Source organism: Armigeres subalbatus, chromosome 1 (assembly GCF_024139115.2).
Source record: "Armigeres subalbatus isolate Guangzhou_Male chromosome 1, GZ_Asu_2, whole genome shotgun sequence".
NCBI lineage: Eukaryota > Metazoa > Arthropoda > Insecta > Diptera > Culicidae > Armigeres > Armigeres subalbatus.
This window is the reverse complement of record NC_085139.1, coordinates 306,973,729-306,992,590: the sequence shown is the minus strand read 5'-3', so window position 1 is coordinate 306,992,590 and position 18,862 is coordinate 306,973,729. Positions and strand designations below refer to the sequence as shown.

The 18,862-nt window shown below is 41.1% G+C and overlaps 2 protein-coding genes across 2 annotated transcripts in view; both read right to left on the bottom strand.

Moving 5' to 3' along the window:
- LOC134207880 (partitioning defective 3 homolog) overlaps positions 1–18,862 on the bottom strand; it is a 449,770-nt gene that overhangs the window by 7,518 nt on the left and 423,390 nt on the right. The gene's annotated exons all lie outside the window — the stretch shown is intronic.
- LOC134207885 (uncharacterized) overlaps positions 406–18,862 on the bottom strand; it is a 47,487-nt gene continuing 29,030 nt past the window's right edge. The window contains exons 2-4 of the mRNA XM_062683887.1: positions 2,212–2,306; positions 1,919–2,143; positions 406–1,854 (exon numbers count right to left, since the gene is read on the bottom strand). Coding sequence (XP_062539871.1) covers positions 913–1,854; positions 1,919–2,143; positions 2,212–2,283 — 1,239 coding nt within the window. The 5' untranslated portion in view covers positions 2,284–2,306 and the 3' untranslated portion in view covers positions 406–912. The remainder of the gene's footprint in view (positions 1,855–1,918; positions 2,144–2,211; positions 2,307–18,862) is intronic.

Genomic DNA, 18,862 nt, shown 5'->3' with positions numbered 1-18,862 from the left:
AAACTTTCTGACCAAAAAAGAAGCTAAAGATTTTCTAAATTTGACGCAAAATATAAAAAAATGCATTAAGTTTATTAAATGGGTGTTATCTATAGGATGCATCGAACGTTACATGCAGTTTAATTTGCCGACTATTTGTTAGTATTATCATTTTTGGAACAATCTATAGCTATTTGTTGCACATCTCAAAATTAGAAACAGATTTGGCAAGATTCTCATACAGAACTTTAAAAAATCTAAACTCTGCTCTTTGGGTGTTGATGAAAAGTACAATCCTGAGGATCAATACGCCTTGCTGTGAAATCGCAACCACGTGCATATCGTAAAAGTTTTCGTTCGAAAAGCCCAATAAAAACAAACATCGCAAGCGAGGACCAGGATTTCTCACCAATAAATACCCCGACACAGGATACATACTCATCTTTATTCTATCAATACAATTTGTTTGATTTTGACGATCACAAGTATAACTCCGTGCTTAATTCCAAAATTTGAAATCTAACCATGGCTACTCCCGGAAGGCATCGAATGACTTCCATTTTTGTGTCTTTCGCGTTGCAAGATGTCCATTATTTCTTGGGGGTGGTAAAAGAACAGTTCTTACATTACCTACGCTCGGCTCACTTCCATTTCTGTCTAGAGACCAGCTTTCCAACAGAAAATAATCAAAAAAATAAATATTAACTTAAGAAGAAACTCTTTGCCTAGTACGTTTTAAGTGTTTGTGGTGGGGAGGTTAAATATAAACACATGTTTTTTTTTTTTCATTGGGTAGAATAATAAAAACTCTGATTCGATTAAACACCGTCCATTCCGGAATCTAAATTTGAGAAAATATAAAGAAAAATCACTAACGACTAGAAGCTTATAAACAAACGTAAAATTCTCGCCCGCTGGTGGTGGCCGATCAACTCAATTCTGAGGCACGCCACCGCTCTGTCCGCCATCCGCTCCATGGTGATGGTTTTTACCACTATGGTCACTGTGGTGGTTGTCGTAGGTGAGAATCACTCCGGCATGATTCGGTTTCAGCTCGTGCGAGTGGATGTTGATCTTTTCCTTGATTTCGTGCTCGTCGTCCGCCGTGATGACCAAAGAGCCGTGCGGTCCCCGTTGCAGATGGTGGTGCTCGTCCAGCTTGTCCCCGGCATGATGTTGCTGGTGGTGACCGTGGTGCGGATGGTGGGGATGATGATTCAGGATGTCGAACTGGTGCTTCAGCAGCCGTTCGTGGTCCTGCTGTTGTTCGGCGGACTGCGGCTTGATGTGGATCTGCGGCTCCTGTTCCGATTCGAGTTCCGCCCGGAGCCGATCGAAATCCAGAATGGCATTTTCGGACTGGAGGGACTCCACCAGGTCGTCCCAGTTGCGATCGCTCGAGCCCTTGATGAGTTTGATCATTTCGATCAACTGGTCGCGGTCTTGCTTGGAGTTGGTTTGCTCGATGCTTTTGAGGAGACCGGTAATTTTTTGGTGCAGTAGCTTCTTAACGTTCTCGGTGTGACTGTTGTGCTCGTAGTGGTTGAGTTGATGCTGTTGCATGTAAGTCGTACCGTGGTTTCCGCTTTGATGCGAGTGGATGGGTGAGTGATGGATCGGTTCGGTGTCGTTTTCGCTGTAAGGAACAACCTCCAGAAGTTCTGGAATGTCATTTTGGATTAACGATGCGGTGGTTGAGGGCACCTGAGTTACTTGGTAGTCCTGGTGATGGTTGTTGTGGTGCTTTTTGTGAGTTTGCTTTTCGCAGGACGTACAAGAACAGTTCTTGATTATCTGAACACGCTTCACCAGGACAGCAGGCTTCGTTTCTTCATCGCCATTGTTACTGGAATTTTCCGAACAGTCCAAGGTCACCTAAAACAGAAAAAGTTATTTGTCCCCATTCGAGATCGCTAACTGGTGATAATTAATTTCGTACATGATGCCATGATGTTTCCGATGGTTGACAACTGTCGCAGTATGGTCCAATAACTTCTCCTGGGTCGGATGGTTCGGTGTGAGGAATTGAGTAACTGAAGCAGGCTCCCACGCAAACATTGTTATCGATTGTCACTTGTTTGCATCCAGGGTAACTGATCACCTGGCTTATGTTTCTGGTCGAACACCACGAGTGCTTATCCGGATAGAGTACTATGTTGTGGACCTAAAATCGAGACAAAACACTTGACATCAAAGCAATCGGATCACTAAACTACGCTAATTAAGTCGCACCTTGTGCTCACGATTTCCGTAGACTGCCGCGATGAGCAGCAGGCCTGTAACCAACACGGGCCAACCGCGCATGTTGACCGTCTCAGCCAAGTAACCTGCGAAGCCATAAACAAGTGTCATTCTTATGTGCATTCAATCGAAGACCATATCTTGGAGAACGTCACAGCAAGGCAACCCAAAAAGCCACACGTGCGCGTGTGAATTAATCGAAATAAGTTTGAAATAAGAAAGTTTGTCACTTGCAGCTTCATTGAAGTCTCTTTTGCCTCCCAAACGAGCGCTGATGCAGAGGCAGCCCCGCCAAGTATCGGTGTTTGTGCGTGCAACGCATGATGCAGCTCCGCCTACTGTGGTGGTGCGGTGCGTCATTCATTGTGGGGGTCGCGACGGTTCCAGTTTGTCTCGCACAACAACGGGCGAACGATCGAACAAGAGATCGATTCGATCGTTTACTGCTGGCCGACCGCGCGCTGCCGCCGTACCGTGCCGTCGTTGTTGATGGGGCGCACGCGTTCTGTCGTGAATTACGTGACCCATCTCGAAGTGCTGACGCTGACGCAATCGTTTGATATTCTCCCTTCGTCGTTTGTCCTCTGTGTTATCTAAACAAAATGTTTCTAACTGCGCGCTAGAGCTGAATGAAGAAGACGGCGGCAGAGGAAAATCTCAACAATCGGACCGTGGATGTTTGTGTTAGGCAAATCTCGAATATAATTAAGGGTATTATAGTATTAAAAACAACATAAGATACTAGGGTTTCGTCTTTGTTCCACATTCACATAAAAAGAATATCGCGCTCTATTTGATATGCTTCATATATAAAAGAATATTATCGCTTGTCAAGTTGAAAACCGAAATGGGTAACTATTGAAGTTGGATTTTTCTCGCAATCCGTACGTTAAATTTAACTTCGCTAGTAGTGCGCTAGTCTAATTAGGCTCTAATTAGACTAGCGCGCCACTAGCGAAGCTGGCATTCGCAATCCGTACGTTAAGATTGCGAGAAAAATCCAACTAGTCCCGTATTCCGGTTTTCAACTTCGAGTATATTGTTAGATATTTCTCAGTTCCAAACAAGTTGCGATATATCAATTTTTTTTATGTTATCTCAATATTAATATGAATCAATGATTTTTAACAAATTCATACAATTAAATTAAATTAAAAATACATGTCAAATTATATTTCGCTAACATTCTTTAATAATTTTATTTTCTGTATTCCAACAAACAAAATTGTCTGAATAAGCAAGATTTTCCGCTAAAGCAGACTATTTTCAGGCCGAATAAACGCTTCATCCTCTTCCGATGGCACGGCAAATGCTGAGTAAAGCGTACCATTGGTACTTCGCGTACCTGAAGGAATAAAATAGACCCCATTTCGCGGTCCTTAACATCTTACCCAGCAACTCCTATCCCTACCTCCTCGTGGTGCTGGCCGGGATACGGTCAACCTTAGGGAAGATCCCACCAACCCCGGTTTGAACTATGGTCGTATGCTGACATGGAAGGGAGGATTTGCTGCTCTCCAAAGGTGCAAATCTGATCGAGCGTCTGTTATCCATGTTAGGGACGGCTGATCATCGTCCGTGAGCCAGCGAATAACTCTAAACTAAACTGTGTATATCATGCAGCATGGTATCAGCATCGAGAAGGCAGCCCTTACAACGCGATGTAGAGGTATCACAACCCTGGTAAGGTAGCCTACCGAAGATTCTACAGTTACCAAGAAAGGCAAAAATAGAGCAAACGGATTGATTAACGCCAACAGACCCGGCAACGAATACAGGACAACGATTGGAAAGTCGGATATTGGAACGTGAGAACTTTGAGTGAACCCGCACCTATAATATATATATGTAGGTGGATACTAGGTGGTCACTATTCGCAGAACCATTTTCAACAGAGTAGAATCGGCTCAAAGTAAGTGCCTTAACACGCCGAATACCGTGATCAGAAAATCATGGGAACTAAATATTCAAACAGCTGGTTCTCAACCGTCTTTTGACCGATTTTCACAATTCTTTTACGGATGTCTTACCCATCTTATCTAGTTTCACCATACTGGTGAGTTATGTTTCTAGGGATGCTCATTTTTTCCCCTTGGGGGGCGTGAGTAAGGATGTTTTTTTCCAAAATATAGTAAAATTTATTTTACATGACATATTTTGGTGTGAACAACACTTGCAGGTTCCAAAAATGTTTTTTAACACTATACTAGCATTGACTATACTATGTGTGAACAATATGTTTTTTTCTGCCACAGGCCATATGTACGATATTTCACTCAGTTCACTCAGTGTTCTCGGTTCTCCAAAATGTTCTGGAGTTTGGATCTATTGGTCTATCAGGTCAACTGCGCTTAATAGCTATCCGAAATCAACTAGTCATGTCCATACAAGTCCGTAGAGTCCACGCGTATGATTTGCAGCTCAGATATACCCAAACCAGATGTTCTAGGCTCTCCAATCTGTTCTGGAGTTTGGATCAATTGGTGTACCAGGTCAACTGCACTCGTAGGCTATGCGTCATACGCAGAGACCATGCGTTTGATATTCCACTTCTGTTTTTCTCAAACCAGATATTCTCGGTTCTCAAAACTATTGTGTACTTTAATCAATCGGTCTACCAGGTCAACTGCGCTCGATGCAAATCTGACAGCAACCAATCATATTCATAAAAACCCTGGAAGCAGACTCAGTAATACCCGAACCAAATGTTCTAGGTTTTTCAACTGTTCTGAAGTTTGGATCAATTGGTCGCAACTTCCTCCAGGAATTCCTCCGGAAGTTTTTCCGAGAATTCTTCTCGAAGTTCCTGCGGAAGATCCACATGGAGTTTCACTGGAAATTCCTCCGGAAGTTTCTATAGGATTTCATCCGAAAGTTCCTACAGGAATACCTCCGGAAAGCCCTCCAGAAATTCCTCCGGAAATTCTTCCATGAATTCCTCCGGAAGTTCATCCAGGAATTCTTTCGGAAGTTACTCCAGGAGGTGGATGAATTTCAACTGTAAATTTTGTAGTTAAATTTTCGGAGTGGCTTTCAATCGAGAATAATGGAATTGACAATTTTATTTCATCACCGACGTTTAGATCCAGGGATGGGTTCTTCACGGCTCGATGGCAGTCAATTTGTTAATTACCGCTATATTCGTACGGAGTTTTGTCACTTGATAAGTGGAAATTGTTTCTGGCCTCATTGGACAAAATATAGCTCACTTCGAACACTTTTCGACACTAATTTTGTCACACACTATAGAGGGTCTTTTGCAGCCAGAGGATGGGTGATTACATCCCATCTCCGGATCGAAAAGTCGGCGTTGAAATGAAATTGTCAATCAAACTGAGTTACTCTAGGAATTCCTCCGGAAGCTCCTCCAGAAGTTTCTCCATAAATTTCTACAGAAGTTCCTCCAGGAATTCCTCCGGAAGTTCCTCCAAAAATATCTCCGGAAAGTCCTCCAGGAATTCCTTCGGAACTTCCTCCAGAAATTCCTCCGAAAGTTCCTCCAGGAAGTCTTCTGGAAGATTCTTCTGGAATTCCTCCGAAAGTTCCTCCAAGAATTCCTCCCGATGCTCCTCCAAAAATTCCTCCGGAAAGTCCTCCAGAAATTCCTCCGGAAGTTCCTTCAGCAATTCCTCCGGAAGTTCCTCCAGAAATTCCTCAGGAAGTTCCACCAGAAATTCCTTCCTTCTTCCGGAAGTTCTTCCAGCAATTCCTTCGGAAGTTCCTCCAGGAATTCCTCCGGAAGTTTTTCCAGGATTTCATCCGTTAATTCCTCCGGAAGTTCCAATAGGAAGTCGTCCGGAAATGTCTCCAAAAATTCCCCCGGAAGTTCCTTAGGAAGTTCCTCCGAAAGTTCCTCTAGGAATTCCTCCGGAAGGAAACTGAATTCCTTCGTTATGATCTGGTTAATCTGGTAGACAAATTTATTCAAACTTCAGAACAGTTTGTAGAACCTACGCATCATACGCATGGGCATTACGGACTTTTATTAACATGACTTATCGATTTCAAATAGCTATCAAGCGTAGTTGACCTGGTAGACCAATTGATCCAAACTCCAGAACACATTGTAGAGTTGCAAATCATACTCGTGGGCTCTAAAGACTTGTATGGGCTCGACTGGTCGATTTCAGATAGCTATCGAGCGCAGTTGACATGGTAGACCATTTGATCCAAACTCCAGAACACATTGGAGATCCTAGAACATCTGGTTTGGGTATATCTGAGCTGCAAATCATACGCGTGGGCTCTACGGACTTGTATGGACATGACTGGTCGATTTCGGATAGCTGTCGAGCGCAGTTGACCTGGTAGACCAATTTATTCAAACTCCAGAACAGTTTGGAGAACCTAGAACATCTGGCAATCTGCACAACGCGTAAGCTCTACGGACTTGTATGGACATGACTGGTCGATTTCAGATTGCTGTCGAGCGCAGTTGACCTGGTAGACCAATTGATCCAAACTCCAGAACATTTTGGAGAACCGAGAACATCTGGGTCAGGAAAAACTGAGTGAAATATCGTACATATGGCCTCTACGAACAGGCATGGACATGACGGTTTTCCATTGGCACGGGTTTTCGTAGTTTTCTTCAGCAAAATTTGCATATCATCTTTCATCAGTTATAGAAGTCGTTTTGAAGTTGCTAGGGATGTTCAGAAGAAACATTGTTCACACATAGGTTCGTCAATGCTAGTACAGGCCGGACTCGATTATCCGGAAGCTCGATTAACCGGAGGCTCGATTATCCGGAGAAAATGGCTCGATTATCCGGAGTAATATTTTCACCCATCTTACAAAAATAGAAATATGTATTATCAGTGTGTATCCGTAACGTATCCAATATGTGCAAGACACCTAGTAATGATAGTGCCTTTCTCGCTTTCCTAAGGGACTGTTTACAAATTATGTAACGCTTTTGGGAGAAGGAGGAAGTCAGACCAAGCGCTACGGTCCGTACGAAAAAATTAAACCTTTTATAAAAAAAAACTTTGCTGTGCGAGAAAAGCAAAAGGGTTGCGAGAGGAAGAGTTGGTTATTAAAATTATCAAATTCAGCGTTACGAATTTTGTGAAAGAACCCTAAGAGAACGGAAATCAAGAACATTCATAAAAATGGCCAATTTATGAATTTCAATTCAAAGCACCGATATTTTTTAAGCATTCGTATGTACATTCTGAGTACAGCATTGGCATTGTGATTCATGCTACCAAATGGTCCTCCGGAATATCCGGAATGGGTTCTTTCATAAATTACGTAACGATTTACGATTACGTTTACGATTTTGAACCTTTATCCTCCCCCTAGTAACGCTTTTTGTATGGAAGGTTTATTTTTTTTAGATGCCTCATAAAAAAAGTGTGACAAAGGGAGAGGGGGATTGAAAATAACCATTTTTTGCATTACGTAATTAATGGACCTTCCCTTAATTATGAAATGAATATTTTCATTTTCTAAAGAATCACTCGGTGGCCAAGGTGATCCATACACAATGTCATGCTCAGAATTTCGGACAATACCCCGGTGAAAATGGTTCCTGATAGGGATCCGCAGGGGACAAGAAGGCGAGGTGAGCAAAGAGCAAGGTGGTTCGATTTGAGCTCCCACCGTGGACTACAAAGTTGACGACGTGCAAATACTGACCGAGCTGAATGTAGAGGAATTTTATGTACTGCAGAGGCCTTACTTTGAATAAATCAAATAAAATAAATTCCGTTGTTTGAATGTCAAATGGTGCTATGCAATGAAATTTATTATTTTTTGTTTTATTTCACGGATGTTCCAGAATTTTCGGAAGGCCACAACATTAAGTGATGAATATTATGTATTATGAGTATGATAATACAAAAACAAATGCATCAGAAAAATCTTGGTGCTTAACGATAAAATTGAGAAGTTTTCATTTTTTGGGATCCTCCAGATTTCCCGGAGGACCAAACGGTGGTTAGAGGTGTGTGAAAAAGCTATTTTTCTTGAAAATTCCTTACATTTTTTCGTTCAAAAATCGAAAATGATTTTCGTAAAAACTAAGAACTTTTAATGAAAATTCTGAAAAATATCCTTTGAAATCTCGAAAACACTACCGTTGAAATTCTGAGTAAATTTCCTACAAAATTAGGAAGATCTTTTTGCATAATTTAAAAGAAAGAAAGACAGGATCACCATCTTTGACCAGAACACGCACAGATTGAATACTTAACACTTAGCATTAGACAACGGACAGGACATTCACACAGCACAGCACCTAGTAAACAAGTGTAGTGTTTTCCACTTCACGAAATGTTTTCTCCTTACTAGGGCGGGAATCAAACTCACACTCCATGGCTTGCATATACGCTTAGACGACTGACGCCACTAACAATGCAAATTCCAGAAATTTCCCGGGTAAATTATAAAGAATTTCCTTTGGGAATCTCGAAGAATTTCACGTTGAAATCAAATGTTTTGACGGGAAAGGGCCGTTTGTTGTTTGGCCGAATATGTCATTAATCCGAAACTCGACTGGCATAAAATCATTTGGCTGAAATAGACATATGGCCGATAATGTCATCATGTCATTCATGTCAGTTGACTGAAAAGTCGTCTAATCGAATAGGTCGTTTAGCCAAAAAGGCCTAGATGGTCGTTTGGTAGAAAAGGGCCATTTGGCCGAAATGAACATACGGTGTTGTTTGCCCGAGCTGCCGAAAAAAAATCGTTTGACCGAAGATGCTTGTTGGTCGAACGAGGTGACATAAGGTCGAAACCGGTTTGCGACGTACGGGTGATCATCATACGGCCGAACTGATAATTAGACCGAAAAAGACGTTTGCTCCGACGGCTCATTTGTTCGAAACAGGCGTTTGGCTGAACGGATCGACGTTTTTCGCCGTATAATCCGATCAGCCGAATAACATTTTCGGCCAAATTGCCCTTCCTGCTAAACTTCCGTTTCGGTCAAATGGAATTTTCGATGACAAGGCCTATTCGACCAAACAACCTGATAGGGCATACGGCTTTTTCGGTACCGCCAAACCATTTTCCACATAATAACCGTATCGGACAAATGGAATTCGGCTAGATAGCTTTCGTATTATTCAGCCATGTGGTATTCGGTCAAATTACTTTCAACCAAACGATCCTTCGTCTATTGAAAAATTTCTCGTAGAATTTCCGAAGAATTACTAATTGACAACATAAGGAATTTTACGTAGAAATCCAAAGAAATTCCGTAAAAAATCCTAAACAATTTCCCGTGGAAATTTCAAAGAAATTCCCGTGAAAACTTTAAAACAATTCCTGTTGAAAATTCGAAAAACTTGGAAGGATCTCCTGGGACAGCTCATTAGATTTTTCCGGGGAAATTAAAAGAATTCTCCCGATAATGTTTTAATATATCCTGGAAAAAAAAACTTTACGTTACGAACGTTAAAAAAAATCGCCAAGCCATCGCCGACCAAAATTATCCGACGATTTTCGGATCGGCGCTGACCTTTAACGGAAGTCAGAATACATGAACGGATCAACGGTATATTTTATTAGATGTTATATAACCGAAATAAAGATTATTTGAGCAGAAGTAAAATTTTCAGCAACAACAAAAAAATGGCTCGATTGTCCGGAGGGTTCGATTATCCGGAGTGAAGTTTTTTTAACACTCCGGATAATCGAGTCTGGCCTGTAAATATAAAGAATTGAACATATTAGTATTTAGTTCCGAAATTGGTGATTTCACAATTATTATGCCAAATGACCAATATGCCAAACGGCCGTTATGCCAAACGACTTTATGTCAAATGACCAAACACCGATCAAAACGTGGTAGACAAAAGCAATGAAAAAAAAGGTGAATTGTGAGTGTCATCACGGTCAATTTTTTAATCAATAGATACGTATTTCATGATAAGAAAACACTGAATAAGTTTCCAAACAGGGAAGAAAGTACGTATCTGTTGAAACGAAAATTGTAGATCAATTAGATGGAAGAAGAAATTGTGTTTTAATAATTCTTTATTTTTTGCTACAACTCATTTAAAAAAAATGAATAATTTTTGACATTTATTTTTAAAAAGTTATTTTATCGCCAACCCACAGCTCCCCCGACTAAATGAAAAATACTATATAATATTTTTTTCTACGTAGTCAAAGAAACTGTGACAGTTTCAATCCGGACTTGCTTGAAAACAATGCTGCTTGGTTGTTCGTGAGTTGGCGCTTCTGAAATATACATCAAATGGAAGCTTTTTAGTCGCTCTATTGCCATACGGGTTTGGTTTTCTATGCTAGATCTGTTGGTCGAACTAATAGCGCTTAAATGTGCCAACAACTTGACATTGATGTAAATATGTAATCTGGGGGAAGGTAGGAAAAATGTCATTCAAATAACATTATGTCAAATGACACGTGACATTTTGGACAGTTTTCACTCTCCAGCCTCAGATGTTATATGTATTTAGAGCAATGTATCCTTGGACAAAAATATAGCCCTACTCAAGCGGTATGAGTACATCTAAAATTATGGCGTCAATTTGGCTTCTGAAAAAAGTAATGAACAAATTAGTCAAAGGACATGCACATGGCTTTTTGACAAGCATTATGCAACATTCGGTAGAACTTGCTGTTAGAGGTGTGCCCCGAAATCGGCGGTGTTCTAGGCACCATGCCGCGGGAGTCATATTAGCCGGCGGCAGTGGCGTAAGTGGCATTTAACCTTTTGTCTGTGCTCTGGGGTCAATATGACCCCAGGCCACTTTGAGTGGCTGCCATTTTTTTAGTTTTCAACCGATTCTCCTAATTTTTGGTAGTTTGGTAAAACTCGCCGAGATCTGTCTCCTAGGTGCAAATTCGCTTGAAAAATCTTGAAAATATGCGCTACAGTGTCCTTTTTTCAAAAAACTTACGTTGTCTGTGCTCTGGGGTCAAATTGACCCCAAATTGAAATTGCTATAACTATTTTAATGTTTGGCCAATTTTGGATTTTTGGGGCTGGTTCGAAAGATAATTTAATCATCTTTTAGGTCATTACCAAAGATTGACTATAGGTGGGCGGGTACATCGCGGGGAGGGGTTTTCGTAAAAAAGGGTACAAAACAGTGATTTTTCATGCTTATTTTATTATATCTGAAAATAATACCTATTTAGAACTGCACCTTTTCAAAAAGGTTATGCAGGAAGGCGTCTGCTTTGACATGAGGCATTGATTAGTTTGATGCTTGGTCGCTAGGTGGCGGTATATTTGAATTCATTATTTTAGACTACTCAAGTAACTCCGATATATGGAATTTTCCTCATTGTAAATATTCTTATCGCACAATTTTGAAATTTGTAAAGATGACTTCTGTAACAAAGTTCGTCTGGTGGGAATAGACTGTCATGTGACGGAATAAATAATAAGGAAATTTACAAATAGGCGGCGCTAGTGTACTTGCAATATTCTTGCATATATGAAATATTGCTTTAGCTTGAGATCCCTCATACCTACACCCAAGTTGTATTCGGCAACATTGTTCAGGATGTCTAGCACTACAAAGCGGTGCTCAATATAATGAGCATTTCTTCCCATTTTTTAATTTGTGCGATAAGAATATTTACACTGAGGAGAATTCTATATATCGGAATATCTTGAGTAGTCTAAAATAATGAATTCAAATATACCAAAACCTGGCGGCCGAGTTCTAAACTTATCAACGCCTCATGCCGAAGCACATGCCTTTCTGCATAGCCTTTTTGAAAAGGTGCAGTTCTAAATAGGTATTATTTTCGGATATAAGTAAAATAAGCATGAAAAATCACTGTTTTGTACCCTTTTTTACGAAAACCCCTCCCCGCGATGTACCCGCCCACCTATAGTCAATCTTTGGCAACGACCTGAAAGATGATTAAATTATCTTTTGAAACAGCCCAAAAAATCAAAAATTGGCCAAACATTAAAAAAGTTATAGCATTTTCAATTTGGGGTCAATTTGACCCCAGAGCACAGACAACGTAAGTTTTTTTGAGCACAGACAGAAGGTTAAAAGAAAATTTTCAAGATTTTTTCAGGATTTGATTTTTTAGAATTTATTTAAAAGTAAAAAATGTCCCATTTTTTGGCAATTTCTTCCGAACTTTATTTAGCCTTGGTAAAATCTTCGTCATTTTCTCGGCAAATTCTTCACAATTCTCTCGAGAAATTCTTCATCAGTACACCTAACCAGCGTCTGTTAGATTTTCTAAAAAATCTGTATAAGAACCTACCAAAACCTGTATAAGAACTGGGCATATGCGGAATTGTTAGATTTTTATACCAAAAATGCAATCTCCCAAACAAATATAGCAAGAAAAGCTTGCAAAATTGTGTAAAAATCTAGCGTTTTCGCATATGCCCAGTTCTTATACAGGTTTTGGTAGTTTCTTATACAGAATTGTTATAAAACCTAACAATCACCTAAAAATTCATTAAAATTTCCTCGACAAATGCTTCGAGATTTTCTTGGCAGATTCTTCGCAATTCCCTCGGGAAATTCGCCTACATTTCTCTCGGGAAATTATTAGAAAAAATCGTATATTCTTCTGCAAATTCTTCGCAATTCCCTCTGCAAGTTCTTCGAAAGTTCGTCTGCAAATTCCTTGGAATTCTCTCGAAAAATTCTTCGGAATTCTCTAAGACAATTCTTCCTCATTTCTTCTGCAAGTTCTTCGAAATTTCCTCGGTCAATTTTTTGAAATATCTTTTCAGGAATTTCTTTGCAATTTGCTAGGAAAAGCATTTTTTTTATCTTTGGGATTTCCTTGATAAATTCTACCGAATTTCTTCTGTAATTTCTTCGAACTTTCCTCGGCAGCTTCTTCAGAATTTCCTCAGAAAATTCTCCGAGATTTCTTCAGTAAATTCTTGGGAAAGTCCTCGTTAATTCCATCGAAATTTGTTAGGCAAACTCTTCGAAACATCCTGGGAAAATTCATTGACATTTTCTCGGCAAATTTTTCAAACGCAGATCAGCCTTGTAGGCGGTCATGAGGAGTGTTATACCTCGATAGTTAGCACAATAGATTCTGTGCCATATCTTATAGATAGGAGATATGAGGCCATCAAGTCAGCTCTAAGGAATTTTTCTCGCCAGTGGCTTTTCTTGTGCATGTTGTTAATCAAGAACTTCCGCGCGTCGTTTTTGATAAGTTAATAAATTCACACCCTCTACTAGTACGTGGGGCCCTCCTTAGCCGTGCGGTAAGACGCGCGGCCACAAAGCAAGACCATGCTGAGGGTGGCTGGGTTCGATTCCCGGTGCCGGTCTAGGCAATTTTCGGATTGGAAATTGTCTCGACTTCCCTGGGCATAAAAGTATCATCGTGCTAGCCTCATGATATACGAATGCAAAAAATGGTAACCTAGCTTAGAAACCTCGCAGTTAATAACTGTGGAAGTGCTTAATGAACACTAAGCTGCGAGGCGGCTCTGCCCCAGTGTGGGGATGTAATGCCAATAAGAAGAAGAAGAAGAAGAAGAAGAAGAAGAAGAAGAAGAAGAAGAATAATAAGAAGACTAGTACGCATCCTAAGCATTGAGCAATGCCAATAGGATAATACGTTAATCATTCCAAAAAAATATATACTACTTCCTCTATTCTTGGGTGCCTACACAGATAGAAAAATCCATTGAAATTTACGCTAAAAATCATGCACATAAATGGAACACCATAATTAGCGTTTCCAAACGGGATATAGCCTAAATGTATACAATATTTGACGTGAATCGTCGATATTGTATACAAGTTGTAAACAATCTTGTTAGGAAGAGGACCATTTCAGCGTAAAATAGCGTAAATTTCCGCATGTCAAGTTATACGCGCTGTTTATTTTTCATTACTTTTTTCTGTGTACAGATTCCAATTAACCTCCAGTTCTTGAACTCTTGCCTGCTCAGAATTATATTCACGATTATGTTGATAAGCAATCGTGCATCACTCAATTATCACAGTGCCATCGAATGTGATCTTGAAAGATGTTTATAATTAGGTGCAAGTGCGCAACAATTTAATGTCCTGAAAATCGTTTATGTCACAAAATGATCAACCCACGGAGTGTGTTTATCGAAACACTATTGCAATTGGTGGCATTAGCAGCGGTCATTCTTCATGCATAATTGAAACGCGGTGGAATGGGTTCTCTGATGAAACAAGTTGTGGTGCCTTGGAACTTAGTTGTCAAGGAATATCAGCTGAATTAGTAATTAGCCATAATGTCATTGTTTGTCACTCTCATGACACCTCCTTTATCATGCTCTCACAATTGCTGTTTGCTGCAGCTAACTGCTACCTTCGTTAACAACGATGTAAAAAATAACAGAGGGATGGTTGTAGTGCAATGACACCCTCTCGTAGCATAAGCGATTTTACTCAACTAGTGGCATGTCAGTACTAGAACGCTAGTGGCGCTGTAGTCATTTAAATTATTTTGCCAAATTGAGCTTCAACAAGCTTCAATTGGTCATGATTTATGCATCATATTGTTTTGATTCCATCACCAACATCGGTTTGACACTTATAATACCGGTACTTTGGCTGCCAGGTCAAGCTGGCAGGCCACTTATCATAAAACTTAAAATAAATACCTCTAAGTTGATGTACCAAATGCGTACCTAGGAGTACCTCCGGGATTTTGAACGTACCTCAATATTTCCTAGAAAATCGGTGGCCTGCTAAATAGACGATCGATTTTTCGAAAATCGTCGTAAAACTACTCAATTTTATCGCTACTGTAATATACCATGTACGTACCTTCCGGAACTATATTTGTTTTTTTAACGTGCCTCAAAATTGCCCATACTTTCTTATACTAAACTTTTCAAAACGCTTTATATGTTAGGTAACTCTACGGCATCGGATTCCTTGAAAAATTCTAGGCCGGAAACATATATAAAACCTTACACTTAAGTTGAATAATGGCAGTTTTATACTAAAAAGCGTGATTTCAGGCCTAAAATCATATAAATACATTAGAAAACTCCTAAATACACACTAAAACATAAATAAGAGCTTACGCTTGAAAGTAGGCAAAATACAGAACGCGTAGATAGTGTATAAAATGCATTTCCAACAATTTTTAATTCAAAACGAAATTAATAACCGATAAGATATACATTATAATTCACAATGCATATCAATTAATTACATTGAACAAATCGACCCAAAATGTCCTTCTGATCCTTCAAGGACACTCTCAAGTCTCCCAAGTTTGTCGCAATTGCAAAGCATGCCAACGTACCTCGATAAAAATAATTTTAATCAAATATTTAAAAAAAAAAGTTTATATCTAATTAATTCGAATTTATCTAAGTACATTCCACAAATCAACCTCAAATGTCCTTCTGATACTTCAAGAACATGCTCAGGTATCCCAAGTTTGTCGCAATTGCATAGCACGCAAATAATTTTAATAAAATTATTTAATAAAAAGTCAATTATTCCATATTAAATCCAATTAATTGGAGTTTATTTAAGTACATTGCACAAATCGACTCCAAATGTCCTTCTGATCCTTCAAGGACACTCTCAGGTATCGCAAGTTTGTCATAATTGCATAGCATGCCAACGTACCTCGATAAAAATAATTTTATTAACATTATTCCAATTATTCATTCAGTCAATTATTCCATTTAAATCAAATTAATTCGAACTTCTTTAGGTACATTGCACAAATCGACCCCAAATGTCCTTCTGATCCTTCAAGGACATTCTGAGGTATCCCACGTTTGTCGTAATTGCATAGCATGCAAATAATTTTAATCAAATTATTTAATAAAAAGTCAATTATTCCATATTATATCCAATTAATTCGAATTTCTTTAGGTACATTGCACAAATCGACCCCAAATATCCTTCTGATTCTTCAAGGACATTCTCAGGTATCCCAAGTTTGTCGCAATTGCATAGCATGCCAACGTACCTCGATAAAAATAATTTTAATAAAATTATTTAATAAATAGTCAATTATTCCATATTAAATCCAATTAATACGAATCTCTTTAAGTACATTGCACACCGCCAGCTAAGGGTTGCGTACTTAGCTGGTAGTGCAGCCTGGGCACTGTTGTCCTTCTGACATCAGCTAGAGTGAGAGGGTGCGTCCTGTGGGGTCTGCCTAGGATGTGGTGGGGTTTGACAGTGGGCTCTGTTGAACTTCTATAAAAAGCTGCATGTGTCCCCAAGCAGGCCCTATCAAAGCGACCGTGTGCCGCTCAAAGCGCACTAGCCTAGTCCTGGTGTTGGGTGGGACTTTAAGCAAATTTGACCCGACTGACCGAGCGTCTGTTCACCAAGGAGGTGCGGCTCCAACAGCGTCTGTTCTGGCATCCAGCGGCTGAGTATGAAATGCTATTCCCCGGAAGCTATACATAAGATGGCAGCCCCATCCCGGTGGATAGGGAACCTTGGGCCAACAACCTACTGTTCCCGAAACATCAATTTGTTCGAGAATCTGATAATGAAAGAATACGGACTGATTTTACGGCGACGACTCTTAGCGCGGAACAACGGACACGAATAGGAATATGGAACGTTTTAACCCTAGCCCAGCAGGGTAAATTGGCACAACTTGCCAATGAGGCACGCCGAATGAAGCTTGAGATCCTGGGACTGAGTGAAGTCCGTTGGCCAAACTTTGGAGAACACAGAACGCTGTCGGGACAAGTTCTGCTATACTCTGGTTTACGAGGTGAACACGCTCCCCGGCATCGCGGAGTTGGCTTTCTACTAAGCGCTCAGGCACACTCTGCGCTTATGAAGTGGGAACCTATAAGTGAAAGGATAATCGTTGCCAGATTTAGAACACGGGTTCGAAACCTTACTATAATCCAATGTTATGCGCCAACCGATGCTGCCGATCTGCAAGACAGATCTTCTACAGTCAACACAATGCCGTTGTAGATAGAATTCCGAAGGGTGATATCAAGATCTGTTTGGGCGACTTCAATGCGAAGATCGGATCCGACAACTCGAACCATGAGCGCATTATGGGACGCCATGGTCTCGGAGAAATGAGCGAAAACGGAGAGCTGTTCGCAGAATTTTGTGGTAATAACGACATGGTGATCGTGGATCGCTCTTCCCCCATCGACCGGTTCACAAGGTCACGTGGGTCTCCGTGACGGCTTTACAGAAAATCAAATCGACCACATCTGCATCAGCCGAAAATGGAAACGGAGCCTTCTTGATGTACGGAATAAACGTAGTGCCGATATCGCGTCTGATCATCACCTCCTCATCGGCGAAATACGCCTGCGCATTGCGCGGATTCGTCGGCAGGAGGAAAGAGTTGGACGACGATTCAACACACGCCGACTGGAAGATGTCACGGTGAAACGGTCCTTCGTTGAAGAACTGGAGACGCGTGCTGCAGATATTCCGGAAGGTGGCAGCGTGGAAGACCAATGGACCGCCATCAAGAATGCCTTCATCGCCACCAGCGAGAACAATCTAGGCGAACTGCGCACCCAGAGAAAACAATGGATCACCGATGACACCTGGAGGAAGAGAAGCCAAAGCCGCGATAGAGCGATCGAAAACCAGATCAGCCAAAGTCTTAGCCCGTCAACGATACGCGGCTCTTGAGAAGTAAGTAAAACGTAGCGTAGTAGGAAGTAAAAGTCAACAGGACAAGCGAGCGTGGGCAGACTCTCTGGCCGACGAAGGAGAGAGAGCCGTCGCAACCGGGGACATTCGCCTCCTCTACGATATCTCACGACGCTTAAGCGGAGCAAAGATGAATGCAACGATGCCTGTGAAAGACGCGAATGATCAGTTATTGACCGACCCAACTGACCAGCTGAAACGCTGGTTCGAGCACTTCGAACAACTTTTTCAAGTGCCAGCCATGCCATCACCTCGGCATGATCTGCCTAGGATCCGACGTATAACACGCGTCAATACCGAAGCTCCATCACTGCTAGAGATTCAAACAGCCATCCAAAGCATGAAATCGAATAAAGCCCCAGGGGTCGACCGCATATCAGCCGAGATGCTCAAAGCTGACCCCATGTCATCCGCTCAACTACTGCATCGTTTATTTCGTAATATCTGGGACACCGCAACTTTCCCGGTATCTTCGTGAAGGTGCCCAAAAAGGGGGACCGGACTGTATGCGATAACTGGCGAGGCATTATGTTGCTGTGTACCGTTCTCAAAGTTCTGTGCAAAATTATCCTAGCCCGGATTCAGGAGAAGATCGATGCGACTCTCAGGCGGCAGCAAGCCGGATTCCGTGCCGGAAGATCCTGTGTGGACCATATTGTCACGCTCCGCATTATTCTGGAGCAGGTCAACGAATTCCAAGAGTCCCTTTACTTGGTATTCATTGACTACGAAAAAGCTTTCGACCGTCTCAATCACGAGAATATGTGGGGTGCCCTGAGACGCAAGGGAGTTCCTGAGAAAATCATCGGCCTCATCGAAGCACAGTACGAGGCCTTTTCGTGTAGAGTGCTGCACAATAGGGTCCTGTCCGACCCTATCCGGGTCGTAGCTGGTGTAAGGCAAGGATGTATTCTATCACCGTTACTGTTCCTCATCGTAATCGATGAGATTCTGGTAGATGCGATTGACCGTGAATCAAACCGCGGCCTGTTATGGCAGCCTATAACCATGGAGCACCTAAACGACTTCAAATTAGCTGATGACGTTGCACT